The 14,320-nt window shown below is 43.5% G+C and overlaps 1 protein-coding gene across 3 annotated transcripts in view; it reads left to right on the top strand.

The window, feature by feature from the left end:
- The window catches only part of elf1 (E74-like ETS transcription factor 1), a 40,379-nt gene extending 26,059 nt beyond the window's left edge, over window positions 1-14,320 (top strand). For 2 of the 3 annotated variants that reach the window (XM_083980620.1, XM_083980619.1), the window contains exons 2-10: window positions 1,372-1,737; window positions 2,272-2,328; window positions 5,543-5,717; window positions 8,213-8,317; window positions 8,461-8,622; window positions 8,753-8,836; window positions 9,522-9,714; window positions 9,930-10,277; window positions 11,252-14,320. In XM_083980620.1, the coding sequence (XP_083836746.1) occupies window positions 1,666-1,737; window positions 2,272-2,328; window positions 5,543-5,717; window positions 8,213-8,317; window positions 8,461-8,622; window positions 8,753-8,836; window positions 9,522-9,714; window positions 9,930-10,277; window positions 11,252-12,074 (2,019 nt within the window). In that variant the 5' untranslated portion in view covers window positions 1,372-1,665 and the 3' untranslated portion in view covers window positions 12,075-14,320. The remainder of the gene's footprint in view (window positions 1-1,371; window positions 1,738-2,271; window positions 2,329-5,542; window positions 5,718-8,212; window positions 8,318-8,460; window positions 8,623-8,752; window positions 8,837-9,521; window positions 9,715-9,929; window positions 10,278-11,251) is intronic. The other variant, XM_083980621.1, reaches the window with a different exon arrangement.

Genomic DNA, 14,320 nt, shown 5'->3' with positions numbered 1-14,320 from the left:
GGTCGGCTCGGCATAGAGGGGCTTCCAGAGCATCATCATATCCCCCACCTGTGTGTGTGTGTGTGTGTGTGGGAGGGTTGGTTCACACCCCTCTCATGTGATCATAACATCACCCCCCCCCCCTCTCCCCCCTCTCCCCCTCCTCCACTGGTGATGAATAAACTGTCCTCCGTCTTCCTGACCACACGCCAGCATGATGACGCCGCCGCCGCTGCCGCTGCTGTTGTTGTTGTTGTTGTTGTCGTTTAGTACTGCAGGGATTAATTGATCGGTGACAGGAAATTAACGCTCAACGTGTTGTGATAATTGATTCACATTATTTTTCCAAGAGAAAATATATTTGATGGTTCCAGTTTCTCAGACATGACAAGCTTCTGCTTTTCTTGGTCTTACGTTTATAAGTAAGTAGCGGTTTTGTGAGTGTTTGTCAGTCAAATAAGCACTTTGAAAATAAATGTCAAGTTGTGCTTAAAATGCACCGTGACCATGTTCGTTTTCATGTTTTCCAGACAAAATGATTAGTCAGAAAAGTATTGACGGATTAATAGATGACAATGATGGTGGTTTTTGTAGCTCTGTGTGTATGTGATGTTTGAACTAAAATAGATATTTGGAGTAAAAGTGAAGTTAAAAAAAAAGTTTTCTAATGTTTGCAGCCATGCAATGAATCAGCACTGAGAAACTTTTTTGTTTTCGCTGGTCTTTCTTGACTGTCTTCACTTTTTAGAGTTTTATTTGAGGTGTTGTCAGGCGAGGGCCAGAAATCAGCTGGTGATCTGATTTCCCTCCTGACGCTTGGTGTTTTTGTACATAACCCAGATGTGTGTTTCCGGCCTTAAACCTCTGCACTGCAAAAACTCAAAATCTGACCAAGAATATTTGTCTTATTTCTTGTTAAAATGTCATTTCTAGTCAAAACAAATCTAATTATACAAAAAATAAGACTCATCACATAAAAAGTAGCTTGTTTTGTACACACTTTTTACTTTTTTCAAGCATATTTTCACTTGAAATAAGTAGAAAAATCTGATAGTGGAGCAAGTTTTTCTTTCTTATTACAAGCACAAAAAACTTGCTTTCACTGGCAGATTTTTCTACTTATTTCAATTGAAAATTTGTTTGAAACAAGTGAAAACCATCTAAAAACAAGTTAATTTTTCCGTGACGAGTCTTATTTTAAGTGGAAAGAGATTAGTTTTGAATAAAATTGAGACATTTTGACAAGAAATAAGACAAATATTCTTGGAAAGATTCCGAGTTTTTACAGTGTGTAGGTCTGTTGTTATTTGTATGATGACTTTAGACTGCTCTCTATATGTCTCCCAACCTTAACCCTTACTCTCTCTCTCTCTCTCTGTCTCTCTCCACCAGGTGTAGATGCTCCAGGCGCAGCGGGACCCAGCCTCCGTGTCAGAGAGGGACGAGGCTGCTCCCACCTGGTCCACAGCGCTGCTCTGAAACTCGGCCCGTGGCCTCTCTCTCGGAGCGCTAACCGCCCAGGTTAGAGAGCAGCAGCAGCAGCAGCAGCAGAAAGAGGAGGAGGACGACAACGACGACAACGACGGAGAAGTCATTTTGTGAGGTGAAGCTGATTCAGAGAAAGGAGCCGGAGTAGTCCGAGCCGGGATATTTTAGGCTGCTCCCTGCCCTCCGAACTCCACCGCCATGACGACCGCGGTGCAGCCCACCGAACTGGTGTTTGAATTCGCCAGCAACGGGATGGACGAAATCAATCAGGTACATATGACAGAGGAGAAACCGCAATGGAAACTTTAAGAAAACCCAAAACAGTTTGGTGTTTTTTAAGCATAACTGGGCTTGCGATCAATTTTCATTTGAGCTTTGGGCCTTTTTAAACCAGATGTACTGTGTGTGATTTTGTTGATAAATGTAAGACAAACAGAACTTGTGTAAACAGCGTGGTCACTGGGGCAGGATTAGCTGTGACTCAAAGCCTGTGATCTTTAACTCTGAGAACATGTTGGGCAGCGAAGCAGCAGCAGGAGGAGGAGGAGGAGGAGGAAGGGGAGGATGGAGGGGAAGAGGAGAGAGAGAGAGAGAGAGAGAGAGAGGAGGAGGTCTGGGAAGACGAGTGTGGGCTGTTGGGAGAGCAGAAATGGAAAAAGAAAAAACCTGCAGCGAGGGTTAGGGTGCGTGGGAGGGAAAGGGTTGGGCTTGGCCATGAATGTGTTTTTGACACAAAGGTTACTGTGTGTGTGCATATACGTTGACGTGAACCTGTGCCTATGTGTCTTTTCATTACCCGGTCAGGTGTGCAGTTATCTCATCCCCACAGCCGTGTCTGAATCCTGTGGAGCAGGCTTGATTGTAAGTGTGGTCGTATATGTGTGTTTATGTGTACCGGCGTTTTGTGTATGTGTGTATCTAGAGTGACAAGTTGTCACTGGATCCCTGAATAGCACCGGTTCAGGCCTAACCTGACAGACCAGTTACAAGGCTGCCTGAAAGGCATGGGATAATTCTTCTGAAAGGTCTCACATTGTTCCAGGGCTACACTTTTGTTTCTTTGCTGCACCCACTTAGCCTGTTATGCAAGCAGAATGCCCCTATTTACCAAGTCCTGAAAATACCCCGAAAAATGAACCTCACACTAATGTACTGCCACACTGGCCATCTTGTCTCCTCTGCCTGTTGTAAAGATTTATTCAGGCCACAATAAAGCTGTTGGAGCTGAGTGAAATCATACAGTAGGTTCTTTAATGATTAGCCTCGCTATATTGGTTTTTAAGTCAATAAGTAGCTCCCTTGGGTGTATCATGTATTGACTAGAGACTAGAGATAGCCATATAAAAGGTTTAAAAAAATATGAACATATAGTATCTCTGGTGCTATGGGTGAATAAACTCTCTCAACTGTTGTGATTGCGAGGATAACGTCGTAACAGTTGGACGTCACTGTGAGTGACGCTGAGCAGGTAAAGCAGAAGAGAGTCGGGTGAAGTGAAGTGAAGTGGCGGTGCTGGTTGGGGGGAGGGGGAGGGGGAGGGGGAGGGGGGAGAGTCAACCTGTACAAATGCTGTTGCTTTCAAAGGCAGAATGAGGAACTCAAAAATGCAAATGGGCCCGATTCTTATCGCTCTTGTTGTTTCCCCGCTCGAAACATGATTCAAGTCAACAAAGAGGAAGAAGCAGTCGAGGCCTTTATGATGTTCAGTGTTTGTCAGACTGCATTTACATGCCTGCTGTCAGATCTGCCGAGAGCCCCACCTCTTCGCAAGTGTCAGACCTTTAAACAGTAGTTTCTCTCCTCCATAGTTATTATCGCTGCACATCACAACGCGCATTTTAAATTGTCAGATCAACACTCGGTTTACATGACAACAACAAAAAAAAGTGTTTCCAGAGAAAACAGGTGAACAGTTAACATCAAAACAACAGTGGAGACAGCCTCTCCAGACGTCTCATGCTCCGTCAGCAAACTCGGTGTTTGATGGGAGGAGGAGGAGGAGGAGGAGGAGGGGGGAGGGTGTGTAGAGCCGGTGTTTCAGGCGCTCAGCAGACCAAAAGTCAAAATGCCACACGCTTGACTCTCACTCAAGGACGGCAAACATCATTTAAAGTCCAGTGGAGGAGATGCAGTTGCCTCCCTGTCTAGCTATCTGATAATATGTCTAGCAAAGACTCAGATTAATGGGAAACATCCAGTGTATGTCAGTGAGACATTGGTATCGCCTGTAGTCAAAGCACGTCCCAGGGTTTTTTTAAATTTTTTTTTTTATTATTATTAGCCCCGGGAGGAGTGTTGGTTTTCGCTGCAGAAATGACACAAGCTGTTTGTTGCTGATCTTCAAAGTTATGACAGACATCTTGTGCAGCCGTCGTCCTGCTCTGTGCTCACCGACACCTACATTTTTCACAGCATGTACAGCGCATATGTTCAACTCCCCAACAGCTTCGGCTAATTACTGCTGGGTGCTGCTTAGAGATGCCTAACCGTACGACACCATGTCCACATAACGAACCAGTCTGTTTAGTTTCCTGGTTAAAGTGTAGCCAAAACGGGAGTGTAGCCGGCTCCGTTGCCCCCTCTCCCCCCCCCCCCCCAGACACCTGGTATGCCTCAAGGCCCAAACCAACAATGGACACTTGTGCAAAGAGACAGATACACCTTTATTCGTCCATCTCTTACTTCACCTTTTGTCTGTCTGTTATCCTCTGTTATCACATCGTTACTGTAAGAGTGTGGTTTTATTGATTGGTTAAAATCCACATAAAATACATGGACAGGTGGCAGTTAACATTTTTCTTTCTTATTAATGGCTTTTTGTATGCGAGAGTGTTACAATTAACAAACATCAATCCAGCCAGTTGATTTTTCATATAGTCTTCTGGAAATTTAAGTTACACTCTGATTACATGCAATGTGTCATTAGAAAAGTGTTTTAGTTTTTATTTTTTAACTAATTTTGTAACTTCAGAAAAGCTTCAGAAATGCACATCTCTTCCTGGTTTGAAGTGCTGTAAAAAATGAACAATTTATTAAAATTCTTGAGGTTTGGACACACAATAGACTTAGAAGATAATCCTGGAATAAAGCAGCCCCATTAGCTGCTTGGCACTGACATGGTAAAAGCAAAGCAACAATATCTGCACTTTTTTTCAAGTGTAGTCTGCTGCCATCTGCTGGTGCTTAGTTGACTCTAAGTGGTTTTACATGAAAGCACAACCCGAGGTGACCTTTTTTCCATTTGAAAACAAAAATCATTGTTATGGGTCAAAACGTTAACTCAATTTGATGGTTTCTAAACCAAACCTACCTCTGCTTCCGATGCTGTATGTATGCTGTATGCTGTACAGAAAAAAACATTGAAATACTGGTCTCAGAGGACCATAGATCCTCTTACAGCCAGGGACTGAATTAGTCAACACATTGTCCCTCCCATTGACACGAACGCCCAGTGAGGACTCTTGACATGTGTGTGTTTGAGGAGCTGTTGTGCCTCTTAGTTGCTCCTCGGTGGTTCGGCCCAAACTCCCCCCGCTCCTCTCTGCATCAGGCTGTGTCGAGCCTGAAAATGAGACGGCGAGCTTGGAATTCCCAAAGTGCGTTTAGGACATGATGAAGGGGGTGTTTGCCTGCAGTTCATGATTGATCCATTAACATTCATTTGGGCTTATATAATTTCTGAGCGTAAGATTAACTTCTCAGGAGAAGTAGGCCAAATCAAACATCTGGTTCCTGTCTTCTTCAGTGGGTCCCTGTGGGCTGGTGCAACACCACAGAAATGAGCTCTCCTCCATGCTATGTGCCTCCATATTAGCTGAAATTCAGGGATGAATCTGCAATATTTTACTAGGCAATAAAAAATAAGAGACCACATCAGGCTATAGCATCAATCTGATGTCATCTGTGGTATTTATTTTGCATTTATGATGTGTAGGAGAGGGATTAATGGTGTTTTTATTGGATGTGCACACATGTATATTCACAAAGTCCATCTGTCCCCTGCCTCCCAGTGGTAGTTGTGATGTTGCAACATCTCATACCATCCTCTTTATATGTGTGTCTTGTTTCCATCCAGCTGGACGACCCATCAGTATTCCCAGCGGTGATTGTTGAGCAGGTGCCTGCAGCCGATCTGCTGCAGGTCTACTCCGGCCTGGAGTCAGACGAAGTGCCCAACGGCATCATGGTGGACTCCACCCTCCATGTGACGGAGGAGTCATCCATCTTGGTGGGAGGAGTAGATCTCACAGGTAAAGATACTTTACTACCAATTTATGTCTCGATCACAACAGTTACACAAAACATAAAACCAACACAACAAAATACAACAAAATCGATCTATTAATTGTTAACGATGCAAATTTAAGTTCCACCATCCAGTGGTTCTCAACCTTTTTTGTACCAACGCCCCCCTGACCATACCATGATCCTCTGACCGCCCCCCCCCCCCCCCCCCCAAAAAAAAACAACGTTACAAAATTTCGCTTTAAACTTGTTTTCTACACTTATCTGTTACTTTATTCATATTTCACTGCTTTCATGAAGCTAAGACTCTGGTAAACATATTTCAAGCACCAAAACAGTTTGTCCTCATGACGAAGGTGTGTTTTCACAAGGGATTTGAACATTTTCAAAAAGCGGACTTCAAATTTCCAGCATTTGACCTAAATTATTTATTTTTTACAGGTCTCTAGAACAAAAACGGCCCATAATGATGGTAATGATGAAGGAGCTCTCCATGGTTACTTAACCAAAAGTCTCTTGACATATCAAACAAAGAAAACTATGGACTATGGAAGTTTTAATGCTCAAAATACAAACAATATCATGACGTGAACCCTATGTTGCGGTTAAAAAAATAATAATAAAAAAAAGATTGTTGATTTGGTGCTAGAATGTCCAATTGTGCGCGCAAATTTTTTTTGAGGATCCCCTCAAATCACTTATTTTGGGCACTAACTGGGGGCCAAAAAGTTGGTAAACTGAATTTCAGAATCATTATCTTGGCTAACAATGTGGAACAATAAGGTGGATGTATAAAAAAACTTATTTCACTTCCATATATTGATTTTTCGTGGCTTCATTGTAAACAAATGCACATGGCCAGGGACTGCAAGCAAAACAGCGGAAAAGCAGGGGACTTCCATAGTTCCTCTTTGATTAAACATTTGAAATCCCTAGTTTATTGTTACACTGCTCTCACATTTCCATTGAAGGTAGCTCCCCTCCCCAAGCACAGACTTTTTTTTTTTTTTTTACCCCAAGTACGGACTGATGCAGGCAAGGTGCGCGTGTGTGCGTCAGGGCGGAAGAGACCACATCCATCAGAAAGGAGGGGGGTTGTAATTTTTGGAAAAAGGCAATGATGTATTTTTGAGATGGACTATGACATTATTTGTAATACATTTCACTCAATATGACCACTGATCATAGCTAGATGGTAAAATAATAAGTAAAGTAAGTAAAAAAAAAAAAAAAAAAAAAAAATCATCCCTCAAATCTGAGGGGGCACCTGCCCCCTCGGTTTCTATTGACATGACGCCGCTGGTAATTTACGGGCTTCCCTCTTCAAACGGGGTGTTTGTGCAAGACGCTATAAAGACCCAACATGCACGCTGTAACTATTAAGGTGGCGGCCAAAAATCACCTTAGATCGGCAGGAAAACCCTGTCGGGTAAAGTCGGCCGGAGATGTGCGTGTGCTTCACCTATAAAGACGGCGCAGCAAAAAAAAAAAAAAAAAAGACGGCTCCGGTCACCTGCTCCTCGCAGGGACGAGCAGTCAGCTGCTCCTCTTTCTTCAGCCTGTAGCCTACACTAATGTAGCCTGTACTTGGTATAAAAAATCCATCTAACTTCATTCAGTATGGGTAAACTATACAAAGACGTGTGTGTGTGTCATTTAAATCAGACCGTCTGACGCAGCGTTCCTGTAGTGCGCACTATGATTGGTTTGAAACGTGTGCGTGAATTTCCCGCATTATGAGTGTTATATTTGCGTGTTAAATCAGTTGAACAGTAGGTTATTTATGTCGGTTATTTGCACTTGCAAAGTTGGGAAACCATTAAAGTTGAAAAAGTAGAGCTCAAATGAACTTTGTAGGAGCCAAGTTGTGGCGCCCCCCATTTTTGCCTGAGCGCCCCCCTCTCAGCCCTCACGCTCCCAGCGCCCCCCACAAAGTTCAGAACGCCCCCTGGGGGGCGGTACCGCCCCCGTTGAGAAACCCTAAGATAGAGCTTCGTTTCACTCGCACCTGTTTCCCAAAACTATTTTAATTCTAAGACCACCTTGGTTTTAATGTTGAACATAGTGAAAGGCCCTTTTTCATGAATTAATTACAGATAAACACAAACATAATGAAAAGTGCGTGAACAGTACCAGAACATGAAAAATGTGAATTCTGCCAACGTGCAAGCAATTCAACAACATTCATGAAAGACAAGTTTTCCATTGATTAATGGAGAATGAATTATTGCTTGTGTTTAAACTGAACTTTTCAAGGACACCTATTGAAAAACACCACAAATTTAATTGGTAATTACCGACCATCATTGATCTATGTACTGAATTCAATTTTTTTTTTTTTACCATTCATTTTTTTGTACACCTTGATGTTTTATTTTGATGTAACCTTTTAAAATTCAGTGAATTCCTTCAGACTTGTCTGGTACATCTGATAAATGATAAAAGAAAGTATTTACCTGCAGGGATCTCATGTTGATGAATTTTTCTTTGTCTGGCACAGAAACAACAGTCTCAGGTGCAGAAGACAGCATAGAGACGAATGAAGCCGCAGCAGCTCTTCTTAACATGGAGTCTCCAAACAACATTTTGGATGAGAAGCGTATGAGTAAGTCCATTTGCATTGTTGATATTCCACAGTCTCAGAACTGGTGCAGAATATTTAACTTTTTGCTCCCTCATAAATCAAATCCGTAGCATTTTGACTTGTTCTTTACGGTTTCTGTTCCTCTTGGTGTTGTTTATGTTTAGTTCACACCTACGGTACTCTGCTGGAGTCGGACCTGACATATACCCCGCTGAGGCCTGACCAGATGGACAACAGTGCCCTTGACATGTCCCTAGACGAGGACACTTCATCCATGGATGAGATTCCTCAAAAAAGTCCCTTGAAACCTCAGAAAAAAAACAAAGGTAACACCCTGTTCCTCCTCCCTCTCGCTCCCTGTTCGACCACAGCGATGATCTCCTGTGCTAAAGTAATTGGAAGATTTCACTGCGACCTTCCACCTTATAACTCTCCTCCTCTCAATTTGAATCATAGTCCGGAAGCCGCGGGCAGTGCGTCCCTGTTCGCCTATCACCACCCCTAACCTGCCACTCAGGAAGAAGACCAAAGAGGGCAAAGGTAAGCCTCACTAACTAGTTCGCTTCTCGGTAATGAGCCAATAAAAATCAAGGTCTCTCCTCCTCTTGTGTACGCTCTGTTTCCTCCTGTGGAGTGTGCAAACAGCAGTCCTCAACCCCTGCAGTCCGGCTGGGTTGAATCTGGCCGAGTTAATGGATGAGGGGCTCTCAGAGTGCTGTTTCACGGGGAAACAGAAGTGATTGTAGGCTGGAGGGCACGCTGATGCTCTGCTGATAGAGGCAGACTAGCGCTGCTCGATGTGAACCCTCGCTGCACCATACAGTGTGACACAAAGAGGGAGAGGGGGCTGGAGACGGCGGGTTCAGCAGCACACATATACATCACCCTGTCACGGTGTCTGGGATTCAAGTGACTGCTGGGAGCGATGCTGTTTTTAACCACTTCTGGCCACAGTATCTCACAAATTAGAGTAATCTACTCCCAGGCTTGGTATAATTAATTCCCTTCCCAGGCACACACACACACACAACTGACACAACAATGGTGATAGGAAAACGAGTGGTTTCTCCTGTAAAGCTAGTAGCTGCTATATAAAATTTTGAATTACAATTGCTACATAAATGATCGATGTCGATGTCTATAGCAGCACTCGAAGGCCTCACTGTGAATGTGCTTGAATGTCAAAAACAATGGCTTAATTTATCCTTCCTCCTTGAATTTGCAGGCAACACCATCTACCTGTGGGAATTCCTTCTGGCTTTACTGCAGGATAAAAACACCTGTCCCAAATACATCAAGTGGACACAGCGGGAAAAAGGCATCTTCAAGCTAGTGGACTCCAAAGCAGTTTCAAAGCTGTGGGGCAAACACAAGAACAAGCCTGACATGAACTATGAGACCATGGGAAGAGCTCTAAGGTGAGATGAACATTCAGATGAGGATCATTTTCCAAAGCACCATTGTCACGCACATTAGCTCCCATTTAGCCCTGAACCCTGCAGACACGACTCCGCAGACGTGTTCATAATAACGCGCTGGGATGATGGTTTAAGACTTTATGAGGCTGTTAGAATTGAATGATGATCATGTATATACTGCGTTAAACAGGCTCTGTGTCTACTTCCTCCTGTAGGTACTATTATCAAAGAGGCATCCTGGCTAAAGTGGAGGGGCAGCGGCTGGTGTACCAGTTTAAGGAGATGCCGGCCGACCTGGTGGTGATCGAGGACGAGGACGGTTCGGACGCCAACACCGGCTACGGTAGCCAGAGGTCTAGCAACGGACGATCTGTGGTCCGCGGAGGGTCCAAAGGGCACGGGAGGGCCCACGGCCAACACCACGTATCAGTGAAGCAGATGAAGAAGGAGCCGAATGATGAATGTCTGTACCAGGAAGCTAACGGCGGGCAGCTCCTTCAGCAGCTCCATGTGTTGCAAGCACATCAAGGGTCGGGTATCCATGACGCAGCACATGCTATGAGGTAATAATGATGATGATAACAACAATAATAACAAAGCTGTTAATGATAATGAAAATAATTATGATAATATAAAAAAAATAAAATCCACTAATTATATTGAGAGTGACTATGAGCTAGATGAAGGATACTTAGCTAAATGTACAAATGCAAACAGACTCTAAATAGGAGGATTTGACAACTGTGAAATATTCACAATAACAAAAAAGCCCCAGGAAGTGACTGTTCCCATCCAACAAATAATTTCCCCTTTCATAAAACCACATTATGTTTTTTGCCCCCTCAGTTTTTGTGCAGATTAAATCAAATGAAATATAACATGCTAATTAGAGACAAGGCTAACCAACTGCTAGCCGTGGCCTTATTATATTGAATGGGGAGACATGGGAGTTGTATCGACCTCAAAGAAAGAAAATAAGAGTATTTGTTGTTATGATGTCTAGTCTGTACCATAAGAAAATCCCAAGTTTATATGTTGGGATCTGCTTGTTCTAACTTTTCATATATCAGGATCAATCTGTGCAGGCTCTACTCCAATCCTCTGGATGTTTTGATAGCGAAACGTTGTTGTTTTTGTGTTGGTGTGATGTTCTCCGGCTGCGGTTTGTGTTGTGGTGCGGATATGCTTTCAGTTTTTAATGTTTGCTTTGTCCACTGCTTCTATTATTAATCTGCTATCAGCAATCTGGCTTCGTTTTTGTCTGAGCAGTTAAATATTGTCTGCTGTGTGGAATTGAGGAGAGAATAATGATTTCTGCGGTACAGCCGACAATGCCATTTGTTATATTAATAAGGGCATTAGTTCTGCTGTTTAGGATCATAGCTGTGCACCGGGTAACTCTCCCAACAGGGTTCCATTAAAAAATAATCCTTGTCTATATTTGCAAAGATACAAAGTGAATATTCAGCTACAACAGCTCTGTCAGGGAAAAGATGAAAAACACCGGCACATATTTTGCTTCATTTTGTCTTTTCAGGACCATCACTGCTCCTGCGTCGGTTCCTATGGTCCTGACGTCATCCGGCTCTTTCCAGTCCGTTCCCCTCACCACGGTTCTGGCCAACGGGGACTCCAGCCACTCCCCGCCTCCCCAGGTTATTCTCCACACCGTGCCCTCCACCACAGCAGGTGGTAAAGATGTGCTCACCATCCAAACGGCCTCTTTAGCAGGTGGCGCCACCAGCCTGCAGGATGGTCTCCCACAGCAGCTTTTGGTCACCAGTCTGGGCTCCTCCTCCGCCGTCGCCTCCTCCTGCACCACCTCCTCCTGCTGCACTTCCCCTCCAGGAGTCATTAGCTCCACCGCCTCCAACCTCAACAGCCTCCCACGCCTGGTCGCTATCAACACCACCTGCGGCCAGACCATGGTGGCACAGCAGCCGGGCACCGTAATTGCCACCGTGCTCAAATCCAGCGATCTGTCTGGGCTGCAGGTCAAAGAGGAGATGCTGGACCCCAGCTACTTCCAGTGCATGGTGAACGGCGATCCATCACTGACGGTACATACGTTTGCGAAGGAAGAGATGGAGGTAGGGGAGGCAGAGCTGCAGTACAGGACTGTGATCATTGATACCAGTCACAGTCAGGGCCATGAGGCTGCGAGTGAAACTATAATAAATGGACATTCCTCCCAGAGTAGCAGCCCCAGCGAGGGCCTGACCCCTGTGGAGGAGCTGGAAGTGCGTGGGGAGATGTCACTGCAGCCCGAGCAGGGAATCAAAGGTCTGCAGGAGCTGCCACTGTCTGTCCAACTGCCTGCAAACTTTATCCAGATAAAGACAGAGCCTGCAGAGGCCTAAACACTCTTGCACACAAGCTGAACCAAAAAAAAAACGACAATTAAATCCATTCTGCCGACAGACTTTGATGTTTTCTTTTCTTACCACAGTGATCTGGTCGTAGATCAGAAGCGAGGGATCTATGCTCTTACAGGTTGGTCAGTTCAGCCTCAGGATTTATTGTTTACTCACAGATTTTTGTGACCATGTGCCTAATTTAAAAAAAAAAAAAAAATCAAAGTTTAGTGTTTTCTAAGAAACTTCACTTCAGATTTGTGATTATGATCTGTAGACATGAACCCCAACACACAGACACAAATACACTCAGAGACAGAAAATCACACACTCTCACGCTAAACAACCCCCCTCCCTCTCCAGGAGAAGAGCCATTGGATAAACCAGGGATTCAGCCTACCAAATGTGCCAGTTAGCAATTCTCTTACTTTACATCTCATTGGACTTATATGTTTAAAGAGGAGGACGCAACAAACCAAAACGGGACTGAATGCCAAATGGTGCAATGAAATCAGACTTCTGAGAGCAGGCAGAGTGACTGTGTGCGTGCGTGTGTTTTAATCCACATTCAAGATGGATGATGGGCAGATGGATGTCACGGCGTCCAATGTGGTGAAAAAACACACCTCAGAGTTTAATTGAAGAGTGCCTTACAGGAAGTTCAAACAGCTCAAGACTCTTTTCTTGGAAACGTTGAGAAAAAAAGGTGAAAAACGAACTTAATGGCTTTTCAGACTCTTGGACTTTTAAGAACGTATTACTCATTCATTTTCATATAAACAAAAAAGGTATGCATTTTCTCTCTATTACTCCCGGCCTTAAAACACTGTGTTACTATGGAAATGGGCATTTTCTGTCCATCAAGGACAGTTCAGCATCAGCTATTTGTATAGAGCGGCAGACTGGAGGCACAGCAAGATTAAGAGGCAAAAATAGAGAGAAAGAGTCCGCAGGATAAAACAGATTTTATCAGCCTCTTCTTCAGAGGCTCCAATGTTTAAACCCTGTTTATATGAAATGGAATATATATGAATATATATATATATATACATATATATACATATAATATACAATTGAGATTCAATTTTAAAGGCCACATCGGATTTATTTATTTTGTGAATTTCTAAATTCTGTATAAAAATGGCACATTTGTCGTCTATTTACATGTGTAAACATGAGGGAAAATATAAAGAATATGAACGTTAATACCAGGAAGCTTATCGGGTTTTTTGTTTTTTTCATTCCTTTTTTTTTTGTAGACCAACTTTTGTTATTTGTATAGCTTTTCCATATAATCAGCTCTGCTGTTTTCTTGATTTTTGGACTCCAGTGCTCAGTGCAGCATCATTATTCCACTGTTATATTCTCCTGTTGTAGATAGCCTCTGTTGTGTTTCTGATTTAAATATGTACTGAATGTGCTTTTTGTTCCCTCTTGTCAGCGGACATACCTCTTTACCCTTTCCAACAGGCAAGGAGTCAAGGCTATGCATTCACAAACAGCATGTTCTGTTTAATTCATAAAGTGTCAGATGTGTCAATCAATAGGCCTTTGAAAACATATCTGAAGTGCCTAGTTATTTGGTACTAAGACATACTAGTGCTCTTTTCTCCTCTCCTCTCCTCTCCTCTCCTCTCCTCTCCTCTCCTCTCCTCTCCTCTCCTCTCCTCTCCTCTCCTCTCCTCTCCTCTCCTGCTCTCGGGTCAGTTGAGTCTGTGCCTTCTTTATTTGCTGTCCCATTTTGTTAAGGACACCCCAGGCCAGCGAGCCAGGCCGTCCGATTGGCCTCTTGGCCCTGCTGGGGATGAAGCCATATTGATCCTGAGTGGTATCAAAGCTAAATTGGTTGTATTTTCCACCCGGACTATAGCTGCAGAGTGAGGACGTTCAAACATACTGACCTCCATCTGCACTGGCACCGAAGGACAGGAGTTAAACGCTGCTTCACAACCCGGAATCAGCCAAAGGGCTCTGTGTCTGCAAAGACGCTCTGAATGTATACTTATATTTTGACAATCAATAATTACACTGGGTTACATTTGCATAGAAATCTGTCAATCCTTGAGAGGGAATTTGCTGCTTGTTTTTTTTTTTTTTGCTTTGTTTCCATCCTTGTATCTCTCCTGCCTTTTCCTTTAAGCACTGTTGTCTGTGAGATGTTGAGGTATGTCCACTGCTCATGTTTTGTTGCTTCTTTTGTCTTTGGGTTGTCAGTAGCCTCCCTTATGCTAAATATAGAATAGATTTTTAAG

This window comes from Trachurus trachurus (genome assembly GCF_905171665.1).
Source record: "Trachurus trachurus genome assembly, chromosome: 10".
Taxonomy (NCBI): domain Eukaryota; kingdom Metazoa; phylum Chordata; class Actinopteri; order Carangiformes; family Carangidae; genus Trachurus; species Trachurus trachurus.
This window is presented reverse-complemented; position numbering and strand designations above follow the sequence as displayed.